At 44.4% G+C, this 26,346-nt stretch overlaps 1 protein-coding gene across 1 annotated transcript; it reads left to right on the top strand.

The window, feature by feature from the left end:
* The first annotated feature begins 1,614 nt into the window (after positions 1–1,614).
* LOC143956758 (vomeronasal type-2 receptor 26-like) lies at positions 1,615–24,612 on the top strand. Its single transcript, XM_077466943.1, has 3 exons — positions 1,615–1,695; positions 16,746–16,869; positions 23,672–24,612. The coding sequence occupies exons 1-3, from the start codon at positions 1,615–1,617 to the stop codon at positions 24,562–24,564; spliced, it is 1,098 nt and encodes a 365-aa protein (XP_077323069.1). The 3' UTR covers positions 24,565–24,612.
* The last annotated feature ends 1,734 nt before the right edge of the window (positions 24,613–26,346 follow it).

Raw genomic sequence — 26,346 nt, 5'->3', positions numbered from 1 at the left:
CAATTTTTCTGCCCCTGTTTAACAGGGGCGTTTAATTACAAATTTTGATGCAATGCTTTGCAGCAGGGCTCATTCCTGCACTACAACTAGAGTATATGGGAGAGGTTGCAGTGTCGTGGCACCAGCACCAGTGCCTCAGGCCCAATTTTTCTGCCCCTGTTTAACAGGGGCGTTTAATTCCAATTTTTGATGCAATGATTTGTAGCAGGGCTCATTCCTGCCCTACAACTAGAGTATATGGGAGAGGTTGCAGTGTCGTGGCACCAGCACCAGTGCCTAAGGCCCAATTTTTCAGCCCCTGTTTAACAGGGGCATGTAATTACAATTCTTGATATAATATTTCACAGGAGGGCCCCTTCCTCTGCCCACCCAGAGTAACTGTGAGGACTTATAGTGTTGTGGCACCAGCACCACAACCACCAAAGGTCAATTTTTCTACCACTGTTCAACAATGGCATGTAATTACAATTCTTGATATAATTGTTCACAGCAGGGTGCTCCAGCGCCCACCAAGAGTCACTTTGAGGACTTACAATGTTGTGGAAAAACCAACACCTTGTTCCGCCATTTCTGCAGAGCATATAGGGCAGGCCCCTACTTTCAAACATCCAACTTACAAACATCTCCTACTTGCAAACGGAAGGAGACAACAGGAAGTGAGATGAAAAAAGACGGACGGCAAAACAAATTATATAGGGGTGATAACTCTTCCCTATGTTTTCCAAAAAGCTTAAAAATAGATTTTTTGACTGGAGCTACACTTAAAAAATGTACCAGTTGAAAATTACAGATTCTACTTAACACAACAAACCTACACAGTCCCTGTCTTGTTTGCACCACCTGTATACTGCTGTTCTGAGTATATAGGGCCTGGGGGGCCACACGTATTTCCTTTTTTTAATATGGGTACGGGGTTCAACTTAATATCCGTACAAGACCCAAAGGGGCTGGTAATGAGCAGGGAGGGCTACCCATGCCATTTTTCTCAATGATTTTCAACCATATTGCAGTAACCAGATATAACATTAAAACCGCAAGCAGTTTTAAATGACGTTATTTCCGTTAAATGTCATTTTGTGCAGGGACTGTTCTAAACACTGGAAACATGTGGCACTTCACAGGCATACTATAGACACCCCCCAGGCACGATATTTAAAGGAATATTTCACTTTTTTTTTCACTTTAATCGTCATTAAAAACAGTGCTCCCGCCAAAACGTCAATTTTTAAAAACATTTTAGGCATTGACCCATGTCCCCTGGGGCATGAGTCAGGTCCCCAAACCCTTTTTAGGACAGTATCTTGCATATTAGCAGTTAAAATTAGCACTTTTAATTTCGAACGTTCGAGTCCCATAGACTTCAATGGGGTTCTAACGTTCGTACGAATTTGGGGTCCGTTCAAAAGTTCTGGTGCAAACCGAACCGGGGGGGGTGTTCGGCTCATCCCTACTGCCCGAGGACGACAGAGCTGTTAAGCCCCTGAGACTTTATATAAGCTAGGTGGCAACAGAGTATGGACTTAATTTCCCCCTCTCATACTGGGCAAAGTCATGGACATTGAAAAGGAAGTGATATGAGGAAAATGTACAAGGCTAGCCTAAGATCTCGGAGTCATGGCTAGCGATGTTCTTCCGGACAGATTTAAAGGATGCTTGTTACACTGGAGCTACGGTCGGCACATCTACAGTGACAAAGTAATAATATGCCGATTGGATAAAGAGAGCACCATTTACTTCATTAATAGAGTTTATGCTCAAGGGAAAGATCTGACTCTACCTGACCCAAGGTTCTATTGGTGAGCTGTTCCTGGAGTCAAGTCTTTGAGAAGTTTTGCAGAAAGAAGAGGAGAGCTTCCTTGTGTCTTCAAATTTTTTCAGTGTTTCTGCAATCCACAAAGACTCTGAGGTAGTTAGACAGGTAGTCTACGGGAAGATGCATGTCAAGTTCTTCAGGCTTTTGGCCTATGTGTTCATTTGTTAAGGAACTTGCAGTTACAGCAGCTCTGACCACTAGGTGGCGTGAGTCGGCAGAAAAGTAGTAGTAGTAGGCAGTAGTGATGGCCCGAACCTCCGACGGGACGTTTCGCGAACGCGGACCGCGAACGAGGCCGACCGTTCGCGAAACCGAACGTTCACGGCGGGCCCCATTGACTTCAAATGGAGGCGAACGTTTCAAACCTTTAGGTCGAATTTGCAGCTACGAGGTAATTATTAGCAGGGAAAACATAGTCCCACCACATGGCCAATGACATAATACATGTATGAGGTGAATTTGGGATCGATAACTACAAGCATTCTTTTTTTATATGGGAAATTGTTCTGACAATTCAGGACTGTGGAGCGCATGAAGGCAATGGAGGAGAGGGAAGGTCAGGGACCAGGGTAGGCAAAGAAGAGGGTGCAGGAGATGATCACCAGCAGCGTGACATACAGCAATGACACATGCACCGTGATAGAGGCATCTGACAACAGCACCGTGATAGAGGGCACTGACATCAGAAGCGTGACATACAGCACTGACATCAGCGCCGTGATATACAGCACTGACAGCAGCACCGTGATAGAGGGCACTGACATCAGAAGCGTGACATACAGCACTGACATCAGCACCGTGATATACAGCACTGACAGCAGCACCGTAAGCAGCCCCAGGAGTAAGTCAGCACAGCACAGGGATGGTGTGATCCCCTCATAATAAGAACCCCCAGGAGTAAGTCAGCACAGCACAGGGATGGTGTGATCCCCTCATAATAAGCAGGCCCAGGAGAAACTCAGCACAGCACAGGGATTGTGTGATCCCCTTATAATAAGAACCCCCAGGAGGAAGTCAGCACAGCACAGGGATGGTGTGATCCCCTCATAATAAGCAGGCCCAGGAGAAACTCAGCACAGCACAGGGATGGTGTGATCCTCTTATAATAAGAACCCCCAGGAGAAACTCAGCACATCACAGGGATGGTGTGATCCCCTTATAATAAGAACCCCCAGGAGTAAGTCAGCACAGCACAGGGATGGTGTGATCCCCTCATAATAAGCAGGCCCAGGAGTAAGTCAGCACAGCACAGGGATGGTGTGATCCCCTCATAATAAGCAGGCCCAGGAGAAACTCAGCACAGCACAGGGATGGTGTGATCCCCTTATAATAAGAACCCCCAGGAGTACGTCAACACAGCACAGGGATGGTGTGATCCCCTCATAATAAGCAGGCCCAGGAGTAAGTCAGCACAGCACAGGGATGGTGTGATCCCCTCATAATAAGCAGGCCCAGGAGAAACTCAGCACAGCACAGGGATGGTGTGATCCCCTCATAATAAGAACCCCCAGGAGTAAGTCAGCACAGCACAGGGATGGTGTGATCCCCTCATAAACAGCCCCAGTAGAAATATGACACCGCTCAACCTCTTCAAAGAGAAGGGTAGGGGCATATATACACTTTTGTGGACCAAGCAGGTTGTGTGTTAGTGATTAGCAGACTGTACGTCAGTCCCTATACCAATGAAGGACTGCTGCAGTATAGGGCAGCGGTCAGCAGTGGTGCACCTCAACCCTATCTATTGTGGACCGATAGCGGTCCTTACATAACAGCAGACTGTACCGCACTCAACCCTATGTACTGTAGCACCCTAGACCAAGTTACCAGTCCTTATAAGAATTTTTGTGGACCAAGCAGGTTGTGTGTTAGTGATTAGCAGACTGTACATCAGTCCCTATACCAATGAAGGACTGCTGCAGTATAGGGCAGCGGTCAGCAGTGGTGCACCTCAACCCTATCTATTGTGGACCGATAGCGGTCCTTACAGAACAGCAGACTGTACCGCACTCAACCCTATGTACTGTAGCACCCTAGACCAAGTTACCAGTCCTTATAGGAACTTTTGTGGACCAAGCAGGTTGTGTGTTAGTGATTAGCAGACTGTACATCAGTCCCTATACCAATGAAGGACTGCTGCAGTATAGGGCAGCGGTCAGCAGTGGTGCACCTCAATCCTATCTATTGTGGACCGATAGCGGTCCTTACAGAACAGCAGACTGTACTGCACTCAACCCTATGTACTGTAGCACCCTAGACAGACCAAGTTACTAGTCCTGATAAAGAGCTTTGTGGAACAAGTGAGTTGTGAATGATTAGCAGACTGCAGCAGAAGGGCAGCAGTCAAGTATAATATTCTTTCTATATTTGGAAGAAAGAATATTATACGTGTACAAGCCTATTACCATACCACTGATACCAGTCCTGAAAAGAACCTTTGTGGAACTAATAGTAACAGCAAGTCTTTAAACGGACCCTCACTGCCTGACAACACTGCTTCCTTCCTGTCCCTATACAAAGTGGCAAAAAAGAGTAGACTGGAACGATTAGTGGTTACTGGAATAGCTCTTTTGTGGACCTGACAGTAACAGCTAATGATGATGATGATGATGACGACGACTAATCTGGCTGTCCCTGTAGCTTTCCCTTTCTCTAAACTGACAAAAGACACTCAGGCTGCTGCAACAATCAGTAGCACAGCAAACCTATATACACCTAACACCTATACCAGTCCTGAAAAGAACTTTTGTGTACCAAATAGCTAGCGATTTATCTCTCCCTACTCCACACAGCAACCTTTCCCTATAGTGACAGAAGAAAGAATGTAAAATGGCCACCGGATCGGGTGTATTTATAGGTTAGGGGGAATGTCCAAGTGTCCATGTGCTGTCATGTCTCAATTGGCTGTCCTGTACCCCATGATAGATGTGTCATCATAGGTCAAAGTTCTTTTACACATTAAACGCGTAAGTCCGCCGGGGCGAACGACGGCAATAGGCGAGCGAACGAGCGGACCGCGAACGACCGAAATTCGCCGCGAAACGACCGCCGGGCGAACCGTTCGGCCATCACTAGTAGGCAGAGACTTTTCTTTCGCAAGCAATTAGAGCGTGTGAGAGAGATAATTCATGTGCTTATGAAGGAGGAAATTCCGTTGTGTCAATGATGGAATTTCGCTCTTCAAAACCAGAGTGTATAGTGTTCAGTTGTCTTTTGTATTATGATTTCTTTCAGCATGTATCGAGATCGGCTGTCAAGGTCATCAGAGTCTGGGTGGGCTTAGACAGTTAGCTGGGTGGTATGCATACAGTATTGAATATGTCATTGTGATAAATGTTAATGTTTAAACATGTTTTCCCTTCTTTCCCTTCCCCAGCACCCAAAACAAAAACTCGGGCACTACTTCATTTTTTTTGTGAAGGATTTTTACCCTAGTTGTTACCTAGATGATGGGGACATCGTCTAAATGACTGGGGGGATGTATAGCGGATGACATTTTGGACAAAATGTCATACGCATGTAAATTTAGTTTTTGCCTCAGAACATTAGGGGTTCTGAGGGTTAATTACCTAGGCTGGCCTTGATATCAGTCTGGCTGGGCTGTGTTGGAAGTTCTGCCTGGTCATATGAGCAGTGAGGTGCACATGACAGGCCAGAACAAGGCCTGGTGGGACGGTTTCAGTATCAGCCTTCTCTGAACCAATCAGTGGGAGTGCTGGGCCCGCTGAAGAGTCTGGGAAGGGGTACTTAAGATGTGGGGGTCACGTGTTTGAGGAGAGGAGCTTGTGAGGCCCGTGTGGTCTGTTCTGGTTCCAGGACTGTGGTAGCCCCGTGAGGGGTCCCGGTCATGGGATGTTCGACATCCCGCAACATGTTCTGGTTAGATGCCCCTGATAGACCTGCCTGGTCTGGGGTAGGGATTTGTCTGTTCCCGAGTCTCGGACCCCGCTGGTCCGAAGAGAGCAGTAACTGGGGGAGGATTCAAGGTGTCCGGGTGAGCTCTCAGCTTGGAGAGGCACCACAACTCGTGGAAGTGACTGGGGGAGGACTCTTCAGAGGAGGGCCGACAAGTGGCATCCTGGGAAGTGCCTGGTTACTAAGTTGGGAAGGACATTGACAAATTCACTTTTTTACAGTACCATTGAGGAGACGGGAAACATTCCAGGTACTGAGGAAAAAGGTTCCTGCTCACCCTTAGGTACATCTTGTATACGTTCATAGGATTACTTCAAGTTTTGAGTCAACGTGCTGACTGCCATGATCTCTGGCTAGAGATCTGTTCAGCCTTGAAGTACCCAGCTGCGAGTGGCTACTCTCGGGGTGGAATAAGAGACTTTGCTAGACCTGCAGTTCAAGGTGCCCTCTGTTCCCATGAGAGGCTGTGTTATTGGATGTCTCTATTGCAAAACAAAACCTTTGTTAAAGGACTTTATCCGTATCAGTGTTCAAGTCGTTGGGTATCAACCCTGGGAACCCCTAGAAGTGGAAGAGCAGGCCAAGAGAAGGTAACTGGTAAGCCCAACAAGTCAAGGCCACCCAGCAAGGGTTGTGGCCGCTTCAGAAGTTTGGAAAAATGTTGCCTGGTCTGATGAGTCTCGATTTCAGCTGCAACTTTCAGATGATGAGGTCAGAATTTGGTGTATGGATCCATCCTGCCTTGTATCAATGGTTCTGGCTGGAGGTGTAATGGTGTGGGGGATATTTTCTTGGTAGACTTTGGGCCCCTTAGTACCAACTGAGCATGGTTTAAATGGCATGGCCTACCTGAGTTTTGTTGCTCATGTCCATCCCTTTATGACTACAGTGTCCCCATCTTCTGATGGCTCCTTCCAGCAGGATAATGCACCATGTCACAAAGCTCCAATCATCTCACCACTGGACAACGAGGTCACTGTCCTCCAATGGCCTCCACACTCACCACATCTCATCCAATAGAGCACCTTTGGAATGTGGTAGAAAGGGAGATTGGCATCATGGATGTGCAGTTGACAAATCTGCAGCAACGGTATGATGCTATCATGTCGCTATGGAGCAAAATCTCTGAGGAACGTTTTGATTACCTTGTTAAATCTATGCCATGAAGAATGAAGGCAAAAGGGGGTCCAACCCGCTACTAGCAAGGGGGACCTAATAAAGTGTCCGGTGAGTGTATATTACATTTCTTGTATGTTTTAAAGTGACACTTTGGTTCTGTTATAGAATGCATACAATTGTGATCATCATGTTCAAATCTCTAGTGTCCATGGTCCAGAAGAAGTCTTCTTCCTCTAATTGCATAAACTTCTCTCCTCTGAGCTGGAGTATCTGAGATGGAGATATTTCAAAGTAATGGCCAGTGAGATCATCTGATCAACGGATCTCACTAGCATAAACTAGCCGTTAGTGACAGAACGGTCATGTATTGTGGTGACCGAGAACATGTTCTCCTCATCTTGGCTACATAAACCGCTACACACCAGAGATCAGCCGTGATCCCGAAGATCACAACTTTTCTCTGTTACATAAACAGACATCGTAATGACTACCATTTCCCAGACATAGTGGTAGTGGGTTCAGAGAGACTCTTTCCGTTGTGGGGAATGGATTTGTGATTTAGTTTCATATTATTTATTATAGTAGAACATTTCACAAAAAGCACTGAGCATTAAACATCTGCAGAACGGAAAAATAGATTTTGTTTCGATACGTTATTTACATAAATCCATTTAGTTAAATTTGTTTAATTTGTTAATTCATTTTCAGAATTAATTTTGTTTATTTGAATTCTAATCGATTCAAATTTTTCTAATTCCATTCAAAATCAAATCTATTTTATTCTAAAATTAGAATTTTGGAAGATTGTTATATTCTTTCTAATCCATTCTATTCAATTTTTTCTACCCTATTCTTTTCTTTTCTATTATATTATAGATAGCGCTGATATTTTTGCCTACTAATGCAATGTCAATTTTTTACAATGAAAGTCTATGGACAATGCTATAACTTAGCGACCAAATACAGAAAGTGTACTCAGATGACTTTCTTTTTCCAAAGCACTGAACTAAACACAGGGAGTGACTGTTATTTACTTTGGCTATTTGACCTACCTACCCAGAATGCCAGGTGACCTACCCATGGACACCCTCTCTTGCAATGCATGCTAGGTAGGATATAAAAGGACCCCGCACAGCCATCTTAGGTCTCTTCTGGATGCATGGCCTGCCTGTAAGGACCTGTGAGGAGGTCTCCAGAGGGAGCGGCTTACAGCCATTGCGGAGCACAGCTAAAACAGACTTTGTGAATCATTATTTGAGAAACATAGTGACCGGATCGGGAAAGATCTAGAGACACTTATTGAAGCATCAGAGGAACCCGGTTCACCCAGCGGAGCGGTGTAACGGAGCCAGCCGGCAGGAAGCAAGACACAGTGCACCAGACCAGAACTGTGGTACAGAACTTCAGATCCAGTTGGTGAGCGGGCTGCGGCCAACAGTTTATTACGCACTAGCATTCAGTTAGACTCATACACAGTGTTGCTGGGGCCTGTAGTCCCACGGAACAGGATCTCACAGAGACTGACATTAGGCGGGCTTAAGGCCTAATCTTCACTGCATCTTAACACTGTGCTATAGTAGAGAAAACACTAATTGAAGCATCTAAAGAAACAGAACCAGGATCTTTCTTTTCCGTTAATCCTCACTCTTTACTCTTTGTAATAAAAGTTACTACAAACCGGTATAGCTAGCAGAAGAAAAGAAGATTAAAGACTGCGTATTATTGCAAGATCTTGCAGCTAGCTATTAAAGTAGGGGGAGCTCCCTTGTAGTTACACTATATTCATTTGTTGTTCAGATTCATTGTCCTGTCATGTTATGTTGATGTGACAGCACAATTATTGTAACCACCTTATTATCATAACTACAGTAAAATATACTTTTGGTTAAGTATTTTTGTGTGGAGTATTGTTCTTCTCCCAGCCATTGGATACCCAGGTGATAATACAGGTATATTGTCATTGTATTGTGTATTGTGGGGTTGTGTCTCACCACTTCATTCCACACCAACATCGCACCACAGCTGTGTCAAGGGGACTGAGCCAAGTCAGTGGGGGTTCATTAGCAGAGTGCAGGTCCAAATCAATCGAGCAGCTCCTTCGGGGGTCAGTGCTACATATATTATTATCTATTCTGTTCCAAATTAGAATTTCAGAAAATGGTTATATTTGTATATTCTTTCTATTCTTTACTATTCTTTGCTATTGATTATTCAGTTTTATTCTTTTATATAAATGTATTTTCTATTTTATTATTTTCTATTCCATTTTTTTCTATTCTATTATATTCTTTTCTATTTGAATTTATTCTATTCAAAATTAAAATGTCATAAGATGGTTATATTCTTTTTATTGTATTTTGTTCTATTTTATTTTTTTATTCAAGTTTATTCCTTTATTCTTTATTCCAATTTATTCAGTTTTTTTATTTTCTATTTTATTTTGTTCTGTTTTAGTCTATTCTTTTATTTTCTGTTCTATCCCTTTTTTTTCTATTCTATTTATTATTCTTTTATTTTCTATTCTGTTCTGTTTTACTCTATTATTTTGTATTATTTTATTTTCTATTATTTTCTATTTTATTATATTTTTTTCTATTCCTGTATTTTCTATTCTATTTTATTTTCTTTGGAAACTCAAATTTGAAAACTATTTGAATTCAATTTGATTAGAATACTGTTCAAATACAATTAGAAAACTATTTGAATTAGAATTTCGTCAAAAATTTTGATTCATTATTTCGGATTAGTTTAAATGCAATATTATTGTAATTCAGAAATTAAAATACATCTGAATGTCTGAATAATGACAAATTTGTCAGAATTTCAATTCTACTGAGCATACATTGCACAGCTGTGAGTGAAATATCTAGATTAGATGCATGTTCCCTATTCCTTATTTTTATGTTCAGTACAGAGCATCCGGAAAGTATTCACAGCGCTTCACTTTTTCCACATTTTGTTATGTTACAGCCTTATTCCAAAATGTATTAAATTCATTATTTTCCTCAAAATTCTACAAACAATTCTCCATAATGACAATGTGAAAGAAGTTTGTTTGAAATCTTTAAAATGTATTAAAAAAATCCCATGTATATAAATATCACAGACTCCTCCCATGTATATAAGTATCACAGACTCCTCCCATGTATATAAGTATCACAGACTCCTCTCATGTACATAAATATCACAGGCTCCTCCCATGTACATAAGTATCACAGGCTCCTCCCATGTACATAAGTATCACAGGCTCCTCCCATGTACATACGTATCACAGGCTCCTCCCATGTATATAAGTATCACAGACTCCTCCCATGTACATAAATATCACAGGCTCCTCCCATGTACATAAGTATCACAGGCTCCTCCCATGTACAGAAGTATCACAACCTCCTCCCATGTACAGACGAATCACAGCCTTGGCTCAATACTTTGGTGAAGCTCCTTTGGCCCCAATTAAAGCCTCAAGTCTTTTTGAGTATGATGCTACAAGCTTGGCACACCTATTTTTGGGCAGTTTCTCTCATTCTTTTTTGCAGGACCTCTCAAACTCCTTCGGGTTGTATGGGGAGGGTCGGGGCACAGCCATTTTCAGATGTCTCCAGAGATATTCAATTGGGTTAAAGTCTGGGCTCTGGCTGGGCCACTCAAGGACATTCACAGAGCTCTCCCATAGCCACTTCTTTGTTATCTTGGCTGATTGTTTAGGGTCATTGTCCTGTTGGGAGATGAACCTTCACCCCAATCTGAGGTTCAGAACACCCTGGAGTAGGTTTTCATCAAGGATGTCTCTGTACATTGCTGCATTCATCTTTCCCTCAATCCTGACTAGTCTCCCAATCCCTGCTGCTCACAAACATCCCCACAGCATGAGGCTGCCGCCACCATGCTTCACTGTGAGGATGGTATTGGCTAGGTGATGAGCTGTGCCTGGTTTGCTCTAGACATGGCGCTTGCCATTCAGGCCAAAGAGTTCAATATTTGTTTTATAAGACCACAGAATTTTGTTTCTCATGGTCTGAGAGTCATTCAGGTGCCTTTTGGCTGTCATGTCCCTTTTACTGAGGAGTGGCTTCTGTCTGGCCACTCTACCATGCAGGCCTGATTGGTGGAGTGCCGCAGAGATGGTTGTTTTTCTGGAAGGTTCTCCTTTCTCCACAGAGAAATGCTGGAGCTCTGTCACAGTGACCATCAGGTTCTTGGTCATCTCCCTGACTAAGGCTCTTCCTCCCCGATCGCTCAGTTTGGCCAGGCGGCCCGCTCTAGGAAGAGTCCTGGTTGTTCCAAACTTCTTTCATTTATGGATGATGGAGGTGTCAGGCTAGGAGCAGATAACAAGTAACAGTTCAGGTGTGCTGATTATACAAAGAGTTCAAAGCACATACCATGAGCAGGTCTAAGCAGAGCAGGTCAGCTGGGACTTGTAGTACACCGCTGCAGATGAAGGTAGATGATTGCTGGACCTTGTAGTACACTGCTGTAGATGAGGATAGATGATTGCTGGACCTTGTAGTTCACTGCTGTAGATGAGGATAGATGATTGCTGGATCTTGTGGTTCACTGCTGTAGATGAGGATAGAAGATTGCTGGATCTTGTGGTTCACTGCTGTAGATGAGGATAGATGATTGCTGGATCTTGTGGTTCACTGCTGCAGATGAGGGTACTAGTAGAATCAGGAAAAGAGTAGTGTAGGCAAGCTGGGTCATACACAGGTAGATCAGAGTCCAAGCGGTACCGAATCAGAAGCAAGCAAGGAGGGTCAAACAAGCCGGGTCAAACACGAAAGACACAGAGCAAATATCAGCTGGATCAAACACAAGTGAACTCTAACACGAGCACTGACTGAATGCTGATACAGGTGATTTAAACGTGAGCTGGCCAATCACTGTTGTTTCCCAGACACAGGCTGTGTCAGGTGAGTTGTGCTGGGTCCTAAAGGGATTCTAGTACTGACAGTACCCCCCTTTCTCGAGGGGTTGCTCCTGCACCCCCAGGCTTACTTGGATAACGGAGATGGAACTTCTTCTTAAGTCGATCAGCATGAAGATCACAAGCTGGTACCCAAGATCGATCCTCTGGGCTGAACCCTTTCCAATGAACGAGATATTGTAAGGAATTGCGCACTCGTCTGGAATCAAGAATTAATGCCACTTCATAATCTTGACTATCCAACACATCCACAGGTTCTGGTTCATTTACTAGGAGGCTGGAATGAACAGGTTTCAACAATGAAACATGAAAGACGTTTGGAATGCGCATGGATGGGGGAAGTTTTAATCTGTAGGACACAGGATTAACAATCTCCGAAACTTCATAAGGCCCGATGAATTTTGGGCCAAGCTTTTTAGATGGAACATGCAGGGACAGATTCCGAGATGATAGCCACACTTTGTCACCAACTCTATATCCTGGTGCCTTTGAGCGCTTCTTGTCAGCAGTTTTCTTAAAAGCCTGCACAGAGCGAGAAATAGCATGATTTACATCGGACCAGATTTTGGAGAAATGTTCAATAGTGGTGTTGGCATCTGGAACATCGGAGGGCGGAAGATCAAAGGAGCACACACGAGGATGCAACCCGTAAACACAAAAGAAAGGAGAGGTCCCTGTAGATGTGCTGGCACAATTATTAAAGGCAAACTCTGCCCATGGAAGGATGTTGACCCACTCCACCTCATCTTTGGCCATCAGACAACGTACCATCTTCTCTAGAGTCTGATTAGTCCTTTCTGTTTGGCCATTTGTCTCAGGATGATATGCTGAAGAATATGATAATTTAATCCCCAGCTGAGAGCAAAGGGCCTTCCAAAACTGGGCTATAAACTGAGAGCCACGGTCAGAGACAATGTTACCTGGTGCCCCATGGAGCCTGAAAATATGTTTAATGAATAAAGATGCCAGTTCTTTAGCAGATGGAAACTTCGGAAGCGGAACAAAGTGGGCCATCTTACTGAACCTGTCTACCACCACCCAGATCGTGGAACATCCCGGGGACAGAGACAAGTCTGTGATAAAGTCCATAGATAAATGGGTCCAGGGACAGGTAGGTATTGGTAGAGGACAAAGGAGACCGGGGGGCTTAGAGGTACTGCTCTTGCTTCTGGCGCAAACTTCACAGGCCTGGACGAAGGCTAACACATCCTGCCTAAGCGATGGCCACCAGAGGTTGCGAGAGACAATCTCAAAAGTTTGTCTAAACCCTGGATGTGCTGCAGGTTTTTATGCATGTACTTGTTGCAATACCTGCAAACGAAGAGCCAGGGGCCCAAAGAGCATACCAGAGGGAGTGGAGGGAGGGGCTTCAGCCTGTGCTGGTAACAAGACCTCAGAGATGTCAGTCTGGGTAAAAGCCAAAATCCTATCCTCAGAGATAATGGGTTGTGGAGGAAGCAGAGGAGGAGACTGATAAAAAGCTGCGAGACAAGGCATCAGCCTTAATGTTTTTTGGACCTGGTAAATAAGAAATTGTGAAGTCAAATCTGGAGAAGAACAATGACCACCTGGCTTGACGCGAGTTCAGTCTTTTAGCAGAATGGATGTATTCAAGGTTTTTGTGGTCAGTCAGAACTATGAATGGATAGCGAGCTCCCTCCAGCCAATGTCTCCACTCCTCTAAAGCTAGCTTTATGGCCAAAAGTTCTCTGTTGCCTATATCATAATTGCGTTCTGCTGGGGAATATTTACGGGACAAGAAGGCACAAGGGTGGATGGCAGCACTTACAGGATCTTTTTGTAACAAAAGCGCCCCCACCCCTACTTCAGATGCATCTACCTCTACAATAAAAGGTAGCTCAGGAACAGGATGGCGTAGAATTGGTGCAGAGGTAAAGGCTTTCTTTAACTGAGTGAAGGCTGCCTGGGCTTCAGTAGTCCATTTAACCACTTTCAGACCAGACCAATTTGCTGGTCAAAGACCAGACCACTTTTTGCGATTCGGCACTGCGTCGCTTTAACTGACAATTGCGCGGTCGTGCGACGTGGCTTCCAAACAAAATTTACGTCCTTTTTTTCCCACAAATAGAGCTTTCTTTTGGTGGTATTTGATCACCCCTGCGGTTTTTATTTTTTGCGCTATAAACAAAAATAGAGCGACAATTTTGAAAAAAACTCATTATTTTTTACTTTTTGTTATAATAAATATCCCCCAAAAATATATAAAAAAACATTTTTTTCCCTCAATTTAGGCCGATACGTATTCTTCTACATATTTTTGGTAAAAAAAATCGCAATAAGCGATTATTGATTGGTTTGCGCAAAAGTTATAGCGTTTACAAAATAGGGATAGTTTTATAGCATTTTTATTAATAATTTTTTATTATTTTTTTTTTTACTAGTAATGGCGGCGATCTGCGATTTTTATTGTGACTGCGACATTGTCGGGGACCCATCGGACATTTTTGACACATTTTGGGACCATTGTCATTTATACAGTAATCACTGCTATATAAATGCAGTGATTCCTGTGTAAATGACACTGGCAGTGAAAGGGTTAACCAGTGGGTGGCAGTGTAGGGGTTAAGTGTTTCTAGGGGTGTGTTACTAACTGAGGGGGGGTTGGGCTTTCATTTAGTGTACACTGATCTCTGCTCCAATCACATGGAGCAGAGATCAGCGTCACTAGTTGCTAGGCAGAATGGGAAAATGTTGTTTATACAGCATTTCCTCCATTCGGCCGTCCCGTGAGACGATCGCGGGGATGCTCGCGGCGATCGAGTCCGCGGGTCCCGCGACCGGACTCACGGGGGTCCCGACCAGCGCGGGAGCGCGCCGCCGGCGGCGCGCTCCCGATGGCACGGCGGCAACGAATATTGGACGTACATGTACGCCAATATGCCTGCCCGTGCCATTCTGTCGACGTATATCGTCGTGCGCTGGTTGGGAAGTGGTTAAATGTACTAGGAGTCTTCCTGGTGAGAGAGGTGATGGGATGTGCAATGGTGGCAACGTTCTTAATGCATTTTCGATAGAAATTTGCAAAGCCCAGGAAGCGTTGAACTGCCTTCGGGTCTGAAGGTGGTGCCCAGTCTAAAATGGCTTGAACCTTGGCTGGGTCCATGGTGAGGCCTGTGTCAGAAATGAGGTAACCCAGGAAAGGTACTTGTTTAACATGGAAAAACATTTTTCAGGCTTTACAAAAGGGGAGTGAGTCTTTAGTCAGGCTAATACCGAGCAGACATGCTTCTGATGCGTTTCACGATTGGGAGAGTATATCAAAATATCGTCTAAATAAACAAGCATGAAGCGACCTATCATGTCACTGAAAATGTCATTCATGAAGTTCTGAAAGACGGCTGGTGCATTCCTGAGGCCGAAAGGCATGACAAGACATTCGTAATGACCATCCTTGGTGTTAAAGGCCGTCTTCCATTCATCGCCTGCACGGATTCGCACCAGATTATAGGCTCCCCTTAAATCCAGTAGGATTAGGAGACCCCACTATATTAATTAACTACATTCTAGCACCTATCTAGGCGGGTGCTACATATAATAAACACCCCAAATAAATGAATACCCCAAAATACTGACCCCTGATTGCAGAGGTAGACAACCTTAAAGAGGTGGAGATCTACCTGAACAACACGGGAGAAGTCAAAGATCACCAGGCAGTGTCGTCCAGTGTCTCCTCCTCACACCTGATTCAAACCTCTAATTGCCGTGCTACTGTATCACAATTGTGTGCATATCGCTTCCTTACCACCTGTCAGACACACTCAAATCACTTTTGGTGGGTGCTACCGCCTGCCAATGGCAACCTATTTAAGTAAACAGGGCCACTCCGCAAGCACCATGTAACTGCATGCTTGTGTGGGGTCCAAGGGGTTAAAGCGGGTGGTGAGAAAGCAACACAACGCTGCCTGCTTTAACCCTTTGTTTGCTGTTTTGCACAAGGTAGTAGGACCTTTACAGAGCAGCCTCATTCACTTAAATGGGTCATGCTTGGCAGGTGCTACACCCACCATAGCAGGGCTTATAACGCTTGCTACGGCTGTGATATGTGTACACTTCTGTCAAATTCAAGCGAAAGGGGGCGCGGTTTAGATGTTAAAAACACATCTTAGCTTTAAGGTTTTACCACCCCCCCAAACTACAAATGTAAATTAACCCTTAGTGTTCTGAGCCCCTATAAGGCTGCTTTCACACTGATGTGCTGCAGTTAACCTGCACCATGGGTACAGCGCAGTGCATCTGCAACTTTCCAGGGTTTGCTGCACTTTGCCATAGACTTCTTTTATATCCTGCAGGTGTGGGACACTTTCTGAAAGTGTATAAAAACCTCCTGCATTCAGAAATGCACCACACACTCAAGATTTAATAGAAGTCTATGGATAAGTGAAGTAAACCCGCAGGATATAATAGAAGTCTATGGCTAAGTGCAGCAAACCCCCAGGAAAGCTTCAGGTACACTGCACACCCACGGTGTGGGTAAACCGCAGCACATCACTGTGAAAGCAGCCCTATACTAAAATGCTTGGTGTATTGCTTCACATTGACCTGAAGATCTCTTCTTTCTGCTGCTGGCACCACTCTGGAGACCACTAGCCGGGATTAGAGGTGGAGTGCAGTCGGTGTCACTTGGCATGGGACAGGAGCCGACACTACAGAGGAGACATCGGATTATGCGGCTCTTGGTCCTTACTGCACCTCCAACTTTATAAGGAGTCCCTTAGTGCTCTGAAATGGCGGGTCAGCAAACCCAAACCCCGATCCACCAGTCACTTGTCCGCAATCTACAGGTTGCTGAAGCCCCCCGCCTGATTGGATAACCAACCTGAAGAATTCTACTTGACCCCATGGTGAAGGCAAAGCCAAACCTCATTTGTAACACTTTTGAAAAGCCTCATGAAATATGATGGATCTTTAAAATATAATAATAATAATAATAATAATAATAATATCTGATTTCAGGTTCCGGTATCTCGATGTTCGGATCCCTGTATTCCCGGCACCAGAAAAAAGTTTGGATCTTCAATTTATAAATGTTGCTATGAGTGTGTCTCATGTCCAGAAGGAGAGATCTCCAGCATTTCTGGTAAGGTTTGTATTTGTCTTTATGAAGTACTGTACATCTCTGTCATCCCCGTGTTTTATCCTTTTATAGAGCGATTCCGGCACTCCTCTCCTACATGGAAAAAATCATCTAATTACTCAAAACTCCCAAACATTTTATGTTTTTTTAAATTTTTTTAAGAAGGATAGAAATGTCAAAATAGCAAAAGCAGGTCATGCAGGGAGAGGAGGGAGAACATTGCAAAAAGAAAAAAAAAGGGGGGGGGGAGGAGAGGGAAGGGGTCAGGGTGGGAGAAGGTCAAGTGGGAACCGCCACTGATGCCCCTCGGAAGGGCCATTCCCCACCCCATCCCTCCGGCCGCTAAGAGCCCACAGTTAGGAGCAGAATTCATGTGTCTTCAATTATGATACATATTTATGAAAGCGTTCAGAGGTCGTGAAGTGGATCCAACACGACCAGGTGACTGAGAATTTGTGTGTTCTTTCCTGTGAAATGTGGATCATTTCCTCCATTTCTTTTATTTTGGTTATTCTCCTAGCGTTCTCCAGCATTCACCATATGCATAGCCAATGACTTATAGTATTTTTTTCTTTGACAAAGACGTGTGATGCAGGAGAAATTGTGCGGGGGTGTAATCCAAGGTATATGTGGTGACATGTGAAATAATTTCGCTAACCTCTCTCCAAATGAGTTGAAGGCGCTCGCAGGCCCAACAGACATGGAGCATAGTTCCTTCTTGTCTTCCGCACCTCCAACAGGTGTTGGGGATGGAAGGGGAAAATGTATGGAGCCTTGAGGGGGTCCTGTACCATCTTGTGGCAATTTTGTAACTATTTTCCTGGATGGCTACATTTAGAGAGCACTTGTGAGCATATTCATAGATGGTTTCCCACATTTCCATGGTGAGGGGCGTTTGAAAATCTCTGTCCCACACCGTCTGTGAGTAAGCTTGAGGGAGGGTCGATGAGGATGAGAGAAGAGCATAGAGGGTGGATATTAGGTGCCTTTGCATTGTTTTTTGGTGACAAATGGATTCGAAGGGAGTGAGTTGTCTGGTCCAACAGGACTGGTGTGAGTTGGTCGAGATAAAATTACGAATTTGCCTACATGACCAAAAGGAGAAAGAAGCAGTTTTAGAGATATTTACCAGGTTCTCGAAGGTAAGAGGGGTTCTTTTCAAGAAAAAGTGGATAGCTAGGACATCATCTTGTGGCCACTCGTGGAGCAAAAAGGAGCGAGAGTCCCCCGGGGGAAAAGCTGGGTTCTCTCTTAGAGAAGTTAAAGGACCTGGCACTGAGGTAGACAACCCGGACCCCATCGATCCACGAAAGGCCAAAAGAGAAGGATAGATTAGAGGATGGGTGACGGTCGCCTGTGGCCAGTTTTGCGATCTAACCAGGGCAGTATATGTAAAGAGCCTGGTACAAGAGATTTTTCCAGTGACACCCAGGTCTTTCTGGTGGTGTGTACGTTCCAGTCCACTATCCTAGTGAGAGGACATGCCAGGTAATATTTATATAGGTCTGGCAGGCCTATGCCTCCCTCCTTTTTCAGAAGCGTAAGACGAGAGTACTTTATGCGAGGTGGGGAGTTTTTCCAGATAAAAGCATAGCAGGCTTTGCGATAGGTAGAGAAAAAAGCTGGGGTGAGGTGGATGGGGATAGTTTGCATAAGGTAAAGTAGTCTCCGAAGAATGATAATTTTAATCAGTGCAGAACGACCAAACCAGGGAACATTCAAGCCCATCCACTCCTTGAAATGAGTCTGAATTCTGGAAAGGGCTATGTGAAAGTTAGACATATAGAGGTCTGACAGCCGGTCGGTGATTCGGATTCCCAAGTACGTTATCACCTCCCTCTCCCATCGGAAAGGGAAAGCCTCTTGACAATGAAGAACCTCCCGAGTAGGAAGCGATACATTCAGAGCCTGGGATTTTGAGTAATGGATCTTGAGATTGGCCAAACTACCAAAGAGCTCAAGATCTTTCAATAAATTGGGCAATGACATGTGGGGGGATTTCAGGGACAACAAGATGTCGTCTGCAAAGGCAGCGACCTTAAATTCTCTCCCCCCACTGTCAGACCCCCAATGTCGGAGTTGGCTTTAATTCTGTTGAGAAGGGGCTCCAGAGTTAAAATATAAATTAGGGGGGACAAAGGACAGCCCTGACGTGTGCCATTACTGATGGAGAAGGCATCCGATAGGCAGCCGTTAACCCTCACTTTAGCTGAGGGGTTTGAGTATAAGGTCAGCATGTGTGAGAGCATGTGGGGTGCCAGACCTATTGCCCCTAGCACTTCCCGAAAATAATCCCAGGCCACTCTATCGAATGCCTTCTCTGCATCAAGAGAGAGGAAAAATCCATGTGTCTTGGAGGATGTGAGCCAGTGGTGGAGGTTCTGGGTACGAATGATATTGTCCCTGGCCTCCCTACCAGGGACAAAACCCACCTGATCTAAGGAAATAAGCTCGGGAATCAAAGGGAGCAGTCGGTTGGCCAAGATTTTCGCATAGATTTTAATATCCACATTTAAGAGGGAGATAGGCCTTTAGTTTGAAACTTGGGTAGGGTCCTTGCCAGGGCAGGACTTAGGGTGGTGGGGGCCCCTGGACTTGAGTCACTTTTGGCCCTACCTTCTATACATTACTTTAAATAGAACAAAATGATACATAACTGCCAATAACCAATCAGAAAGCCTCAAGATAAGAGAAAAGGAGAGATTGCAAAAGGAACAATTCTATATAGTCCTTAAATAGTCCCAAATATCATGTATAAGAACAGTCATTAGTGCTTGATGGCTGCAACCTGGAGAGCGAGGCACAGCTCTATAAAACAGAAATAGAAAAGGATAAGGTGTGCCAGACTGAGTGCAGTATTAAAGAACTTCTGTTTAATTGGACAAGACAAAACAGCCAAATGGCTACTCACAAAAGTAGAAAACATATAAGCGTATAAGTGGGGGATACTGTACTGGTATTCGTCTTGGGTTCACGATGTAAGCGATCGTTCTCAGAGGCACCGCAGGAGGATGATGAGCGGTGGTGATGGTAACTCTTCTCCACACTCTGCATGTCTCCAGGGCAGTGTAGGCGCTGCACGCCATGCAGTATCGATGGCATCCGTGAACCGGAAGACAGTGGCCAAAAGTGCATTCCAAGGTGGAACGCAAAACACCACGGACCACAAGTGACATTGTGGCCAATGAGATGACGTGTTTCACAGCATCAGCTGTTTCATCCGATCTAGCTGACCATTCACAAGGTCAGATTATATATATATATATATATATATATATATATATATATATATATATATATATATATATATATACACACACACATACATACATACATACATACACACACACACACACACACACACACACACACACACACACACACACACGCTTAAGGGAAGTGGCCAGATGTGCGGAAACAACCATATACACAGGAAACAATGTAATAATTAAAAACGAACCAGGAGATTAATAAAAGCAATAAAAATTGATAAAGTGCTAATGAAATTGTAAGGAATATGAAGATATTTAAAACGTAAAAGGGTGGGGCCCATGGGCTTGAGCCCAGTCAAGCCCAATGGTAAGTCCTGCCCTGATCCTTGCCTTCCTTCGGGAATTACAGCTACATGTGCCATAAACACACCTTCAATTTCTAGCTCCAGTTCTCCTAAAGTAAGGGGGGTCTCCATGTCCTGGGCTTGTTGGGGGAATTTTGGATTTGGAGAGTATTGTGAGAGAAATTCTTTAATGCGATCTGTGCGTGTGGCCGACGGAGTTAAGCCCGGGTGAGTTTGTTGCACATTATTTAAATTAGAGTAAAAGTTCTCAAATTCTTTAGCTATATCATCGTTCCTGGACAAGAGTGTTCCGTGAGCGCTTCGCAAGTGGTGAATTGTAGATGAAGATTTGGAAGCTTGGATTGTGCGAGCCAAAAGGCACCCGCTTTTGTTCCCATGCTCGTAGAAGACTCTTTGACCGAGGATATAGCGTCTCCTAGTTTGTTTGCCTAATTCCTCCAAGAGGAGAGAACGGGAATGTAACAAATCTTGTAGTGTGGACTGCGCGTGCGACTGTTTGTGGGATATTTCATTTTCCTGATCAGGGAGGAAATGGTTTCTTGGTGGATCCTCTTAGCTTTCCCTGCTACTGTGATAAGGTCACAGCGAATTACACATTTATGCACTTCCCACAGGGTCACAGTGTAGATGTCAGGGGTAGTATTTTCCTCGAAATACAGATGCAGACATGTTTTCAAATAGTCTAAGGTCGCTGGGTCAATAAGTAGAGAGGGGTTAAATCTCCAGGTTTTAGTTCTGGTGCAGGACTCGGGGTAGGTAAGGGTGATGGGGTGATGGTCGGAAAGGAACATTGGTTCTATAGTTGTTTGATTGAGGAGGGGTAAGTCTGATTGGGAAAGAAAGAAATAGTCTATTCTTGAATATTTACCATGTGGTGCTGAGTAAAAAGTATAGTCCCTCTCAGAGGGGAACATAGTGCGCCAGGCGTCGTGAAGTGTTAAGTTTTGTAACTGCAGTTTAATTTGCCTTACGGGCTTGGTATGGCAAGGAGGAGGTTCCCGAAGAGGAGTCTAAAACCGGGTTCAGGGGAACATTGAAATCTCCTCCCAGTAGAACCAGGCCTGATTGAAAAGAGGAGATAAGGTCGCAAATATTCCTAAAAAAAGGGAACCTGGCATTCATTGGGGGAGTATATGTTGGCGAGTGTAACAGGTCTTGAGGCATATGTGCCTTTGATAAAAACAAACCTGACTTCTGGATTGACAAGGGAGTCAGTCTGGTGGAAGTTGGCATGTCTAGAGATTAAGATAGAGACACCCTTTGTTTTAGCTTCTGTTTTAGTGGCGTAAACTACTGTACGGTAGATGTGATTAGATAGTTTAGGGACCACGTCAGAGCGGAGATGAGTTTCCTGAAGGAAAATGAAGTGGGCTTTATGTTTGGTCAGGGAGGTTAAGATTTGAGACCTCTTTTCGGGGAGATTAAGGCCCTTCACGTTCAACGACACACACCTCAAGGACAGGAGTGGAGTGGGCGCCACGTTCTTTCTCATGGCTATTATGGAGCGATTAAGCAGGAAAAAACCTCGGATAGTTTGGTAGATCGATGGGTGTGGAACTCGGTCAGCCGGGGAGGAGAATCAGTGAGGGGGGAAGTGGCCCCTCCTCAGCTCCAGAAGAAGGAGTAGGGGGGAGAGACAAGGTAGGAGGGGTCAAAGGCTTGTGGGAGGGACAGGGACGGGAAAGGAAAAAAAAAGAAAAGGGGAGGGGGGGGAGGAGGAGGGGAGATAGAAGAAAATGTGTGAAAAGAGTTAAGGGAAGGAGGGTATGGGGTCTAGGGATGTACCAGAGGTGGAGATAGAGATATTATTCCACCTATAGAAGGGGGAGCTGGTGTGTCAGCGAGGGCCCAAATGGGACCGCTGAGTGGGGACAGAAGCGAAAAAAAAAAAAAACGTACAACATATAACAAGTGACTTCAACTTTAAATCATTAAACAAGAAGAATAGTGCCTCAAAGACTTATGGAAGCTTTCGGTAACTTTGATAGTCTAAGGGTAACCCTCTGCCTGCAGGTTCCATATTAAGCTAGACTTGAAATACTCCATAACTGATTGGAGTCTGCTCCAGGATGTACAGTGCCTGAAGAGAAAAAAAAAGAAAAAAAAGGGGGGGAGGAAGAAGAAGAGGGGGGGAGAAAGGGGAGGAAGGGGAGGGGGCAGGAGTTGGAAAAGGGGATGGGGAAAAGGATGGAGCGGGGGGGGCAGCAAGGGGGGGGTGTACAGAAGGAAGGGGAGAGGGAGAGAAAGAGAGGCAAAAACTCTTATCTATAGGATTATATGCACTGCAACAGATCCAGGACACCCATTCCCATCAGTGCAGGTCTACAATTGATCAGTAATGCTGGACTATACCTCCATAATCACCATCACCCTTATTGAACTGAGTGGGAGGGGACGTACTTGGTGTATCCAAGAGTCTGAAGTGCTAAAAAAGATCAAAGGAAAGGACCTCGATGACCAACCCTGAGATAGAGCAGATCAAAATAGTTACAGGTGAGTATGAAGGGCAATTACCGATTCTCAGAGGACACTACTTCCTGTAGAAAGTAAATTACCTGGCAGCATTAGTTATAGGAGATGTGCCAATACCTAGTGAAGTATTTAAGGTGCTCTAGACATTACGTAAGCTTTCCTTCAGTGTGATCATTGTACATGTGCAATATTAGGAGTCTAGGGTACATGGTCAGGTCTGTCTGCCGCCCCCCCCCCCCCCAACTGATGGAGCATTGAAGACAATAGAACACAAAGAAAACTTCTCCTCTCCCAAAACAGCTGAAATGTAAAGACTGATCAGATCCATTACAGAAACTGTATTACCAAAAGTATTGGGACACCTGATTCTGATGTGTTTAACCCCTTCAATACCAAACACTTTCACCTCCTTCCTGTCCAGGCCAATTTTCAGCTTTCAGCACTCTCACACTTTGAATGACAATCACTCAGACACATTTTGCTTTGTTTCGGTTATAAAATGTTGCAAATAAATGATTCTTCTTCATATATTTAGGGCAATGTATTCTGTCCCATTTCTCTGGTGAAAATTCCCCAAATCGGTGTATATTATCTGTGTGAAAGTTATAGAGTCTACAGACTATGGGATATATTGTATATGTGAGAATCGATCAATCCTGATGTAGTGATGGCCAATCTCATTTCCTGAGGCCCTAAAATGCACTGATTGAAGCTCTGACCCCGATGTTCATTGTGTTTGTATTGTTCTTCCTGCAGACAGTGAAAACTGCATGAAATGTCCTGATGAAGAATGGCCAAATGAGAAGAAGGATCGGTGTGTTCCAAGACTGGTGGAATTTCTCTCCTACACTGATGACACCATTGTTGTAGTATTTTCGGCTGTCTCCATCCTCTGTTGTCTTCTGACTGGTTTAATATTGAGGATATTTATACATTACCAGGACACCCCCATTGTTAAAGCTAATAACCGGAACCTGAGCTATCTTCTCCTGGTCTCCATCATGCTGAGCTTCCTCTGTGTCTTCTTGTTCCTCGGCCATCCAGTAGATGTGACCTGCATGCTCCGTGTCTCCTCTTTTGGTGTCATCTTCTCAGTTGCCGTCTCTTCTCTTCTTGCCAAAAGTATCATGGTGTGTATTGCTTTTAAAGCCACCAAACCTGGGAGCCCCTGGAGGAAATGGATGGGAGCCAAACTACCGACTTTTATCATTTGTGTCTTATCACTGGTTCAAGTCTTAATCTGTGTCACTTGGTTGTCTATTTCTCCTCCCTTCCAGGATCGGGACACTTACTCTTATCGGGGGAAGGTCATCATTCAGTGTAATGAGGGTTCAGTTATCGGCTTCTACTCTGTCCTGGGATATATGGGGCTTCTGGCCGCTGTGAGTTTCATTATCGCTTTTTTAGCCAGGACATTACCGGACAGCTTTAATGAAGCCAAGTACATCACCTTCAGCATGCTGGTGTTCTGCAGTGTCTGGATCGCCATGATCCCGGCCTATCTGAGCACCAGAGGGAAATACATGGTGGCTGTGGAGGTTTTTGCTCTAATAGCCTCAAGTTCTGGACTTCTTGGTTGTATATTTTTCCCCAAATGTTACATAATTCTGTTCAGACCTGACCTGAATACAAAAACATGTATCCACTAATAAGTATGGAGCAACGCTGGGTTACCAGCAGCTATAGCATTATCTCTATTATTGGTAATTGTAGTATTTTGCTAATGCATTACATTATTAAATCTGAACATTTCATACTTACCTCTTAGGTGGACGGTGGGTTTAATTTTTGTTCTGCACACTGCTGGGATCAGACATGTTGGGTTTGTTGGAATCCTCGTCTCTTGCGGGTTGTAGTGGTTCCTCCCACCAGCTGTTATATCATTAGGGAATAGTGTGGTCACTTAGTGAGGAGGAACCACAGAGACCAGAGGGGGACAAAGTATCCAAAACACCATAAAGTGTCAGATACCCGAGATACCCATCACCCATCGCTCTTCAAGAGACGGAAGTGTCACCCACCGCCTTCCAGAAAGATAAATAACGATGTAATTTTAGTTGTGGGATCAAATATCTATGTAGATGTGTGACAGATCTCGGATACCCCTGCTGAGCACCTCCGCCAGACCTGTGTCTCCTGTCCTCCAAACATACCCACAGCCTGCAGATTTGCCATAACCAGCCCTTAATCCCTCAATCATGAGACAAGCCACAGAGGTGTTGAGGGTTAAACATGCAGAGCATAAACTCTTTATTAAGTTTCAAAAATACACTTTAAACACAGTTAGCAACACTCCCCTTAGCCTTGTCATAGAGGGGGTAGGGGACAAGGAAGAACCAATGGAAACTCAACACTTGTATATTCAAACAACTACAGTTGAAACACATAAAGGGATTATGACAAGCAGGCAGCCCCTCCTTACACATCCCCTGCTTAGATGTATCTCCAGACCTTCTGTCTACATGCCATGACCCAACACAAAGGGATGCAGCATTACATTACTTTATCTCAATGCCATTTTGTCCCAAAGTCTCATAGCCCCATGTTTTGGGAATACCGCCATCTTGTATATGTCTTTATTAGCTAAAAGTACATTGTTTGTGGAATAAAAGTATATATTTAGTCCAGCCGGGCCAATAGGTTTAGGTAGCCAGGAACGACTCCACAAGCCCAGCCACAGATACTGCATTCACCCGGTTTCCCGATGAACTGGCGACTCTGGACTCAAATGTCTGGAGGTGGCATCTTCTCCAGGTGGTAGGTGATGGCAAATAGCCCTCCAAATCTCATATTCTCTGCTGGGCCATAGTCTGTGGGTAGGAGGTGAAATGGATATTTTATAGATAGGCAACGCCTATCCTCATATTGATTAGTGGTTCCAAATTAATAATAACTACTGCAGTAGGGAACAGACACAAAAGATACGCTCAACATCTTTCCAAATAACCGTTCTCCTTTATTATGACGCATTTGAAGGTTTTTATACACATGATTACATAGGTATCACATTAATATTACAATTGTACATTTATGATAACAAGGGGCGTAACATAGGCAGGCTAATTCTAATCAGGACTCGAAAGAATGCAAAACATGTACTGAAAACATTATTAGTGCCGTGTGCACAGTGAGGGCATTGTTCAATACATATAAAATAGAATGCAATTATACACAGAACCTACAAATTTCCATTACAGAGGCGAGCCCAGAGCCCCCTCCAAAACACACAGTGACAGTGGGTTCTGTCACATTTCTTCCATTTTAAAAAAACAGACTAACCAAGTCGCTGACCCTCAACTGGCCTGGTCCTGCGTTAGTCACAAATTCCCACCTCGGGCAAACAGGAAAAGGAAAAGTATGACTCTGGCGAGCAAAACCGCACATGCGCTGTTCTGTGAATAAAAGCAGCCACTGCAGAGTGGAACCAGCTG

The sequence above is a fragment of the Lithobates pipiens genome, unplaced genomic scaffold, assembly GCF_037356315.1.
Source record: "Lithobates pipiens isolate NorthernLeopardFrog02 unplaced genomic scaffold, aLitPip1_a1.2 Scaffold_41, whole genome shotgun sequence".
Lineage (NCBI taxonomy): Eukaryota > Metazoa > Chordata > Amphibia > Anura > Ranidae > Lithobates > Lithobates pipiens.
Note: the sequence above shows the minus strand (reverse complement) of the source record. Positions and strands in the feature narration are given on the sequence as shown.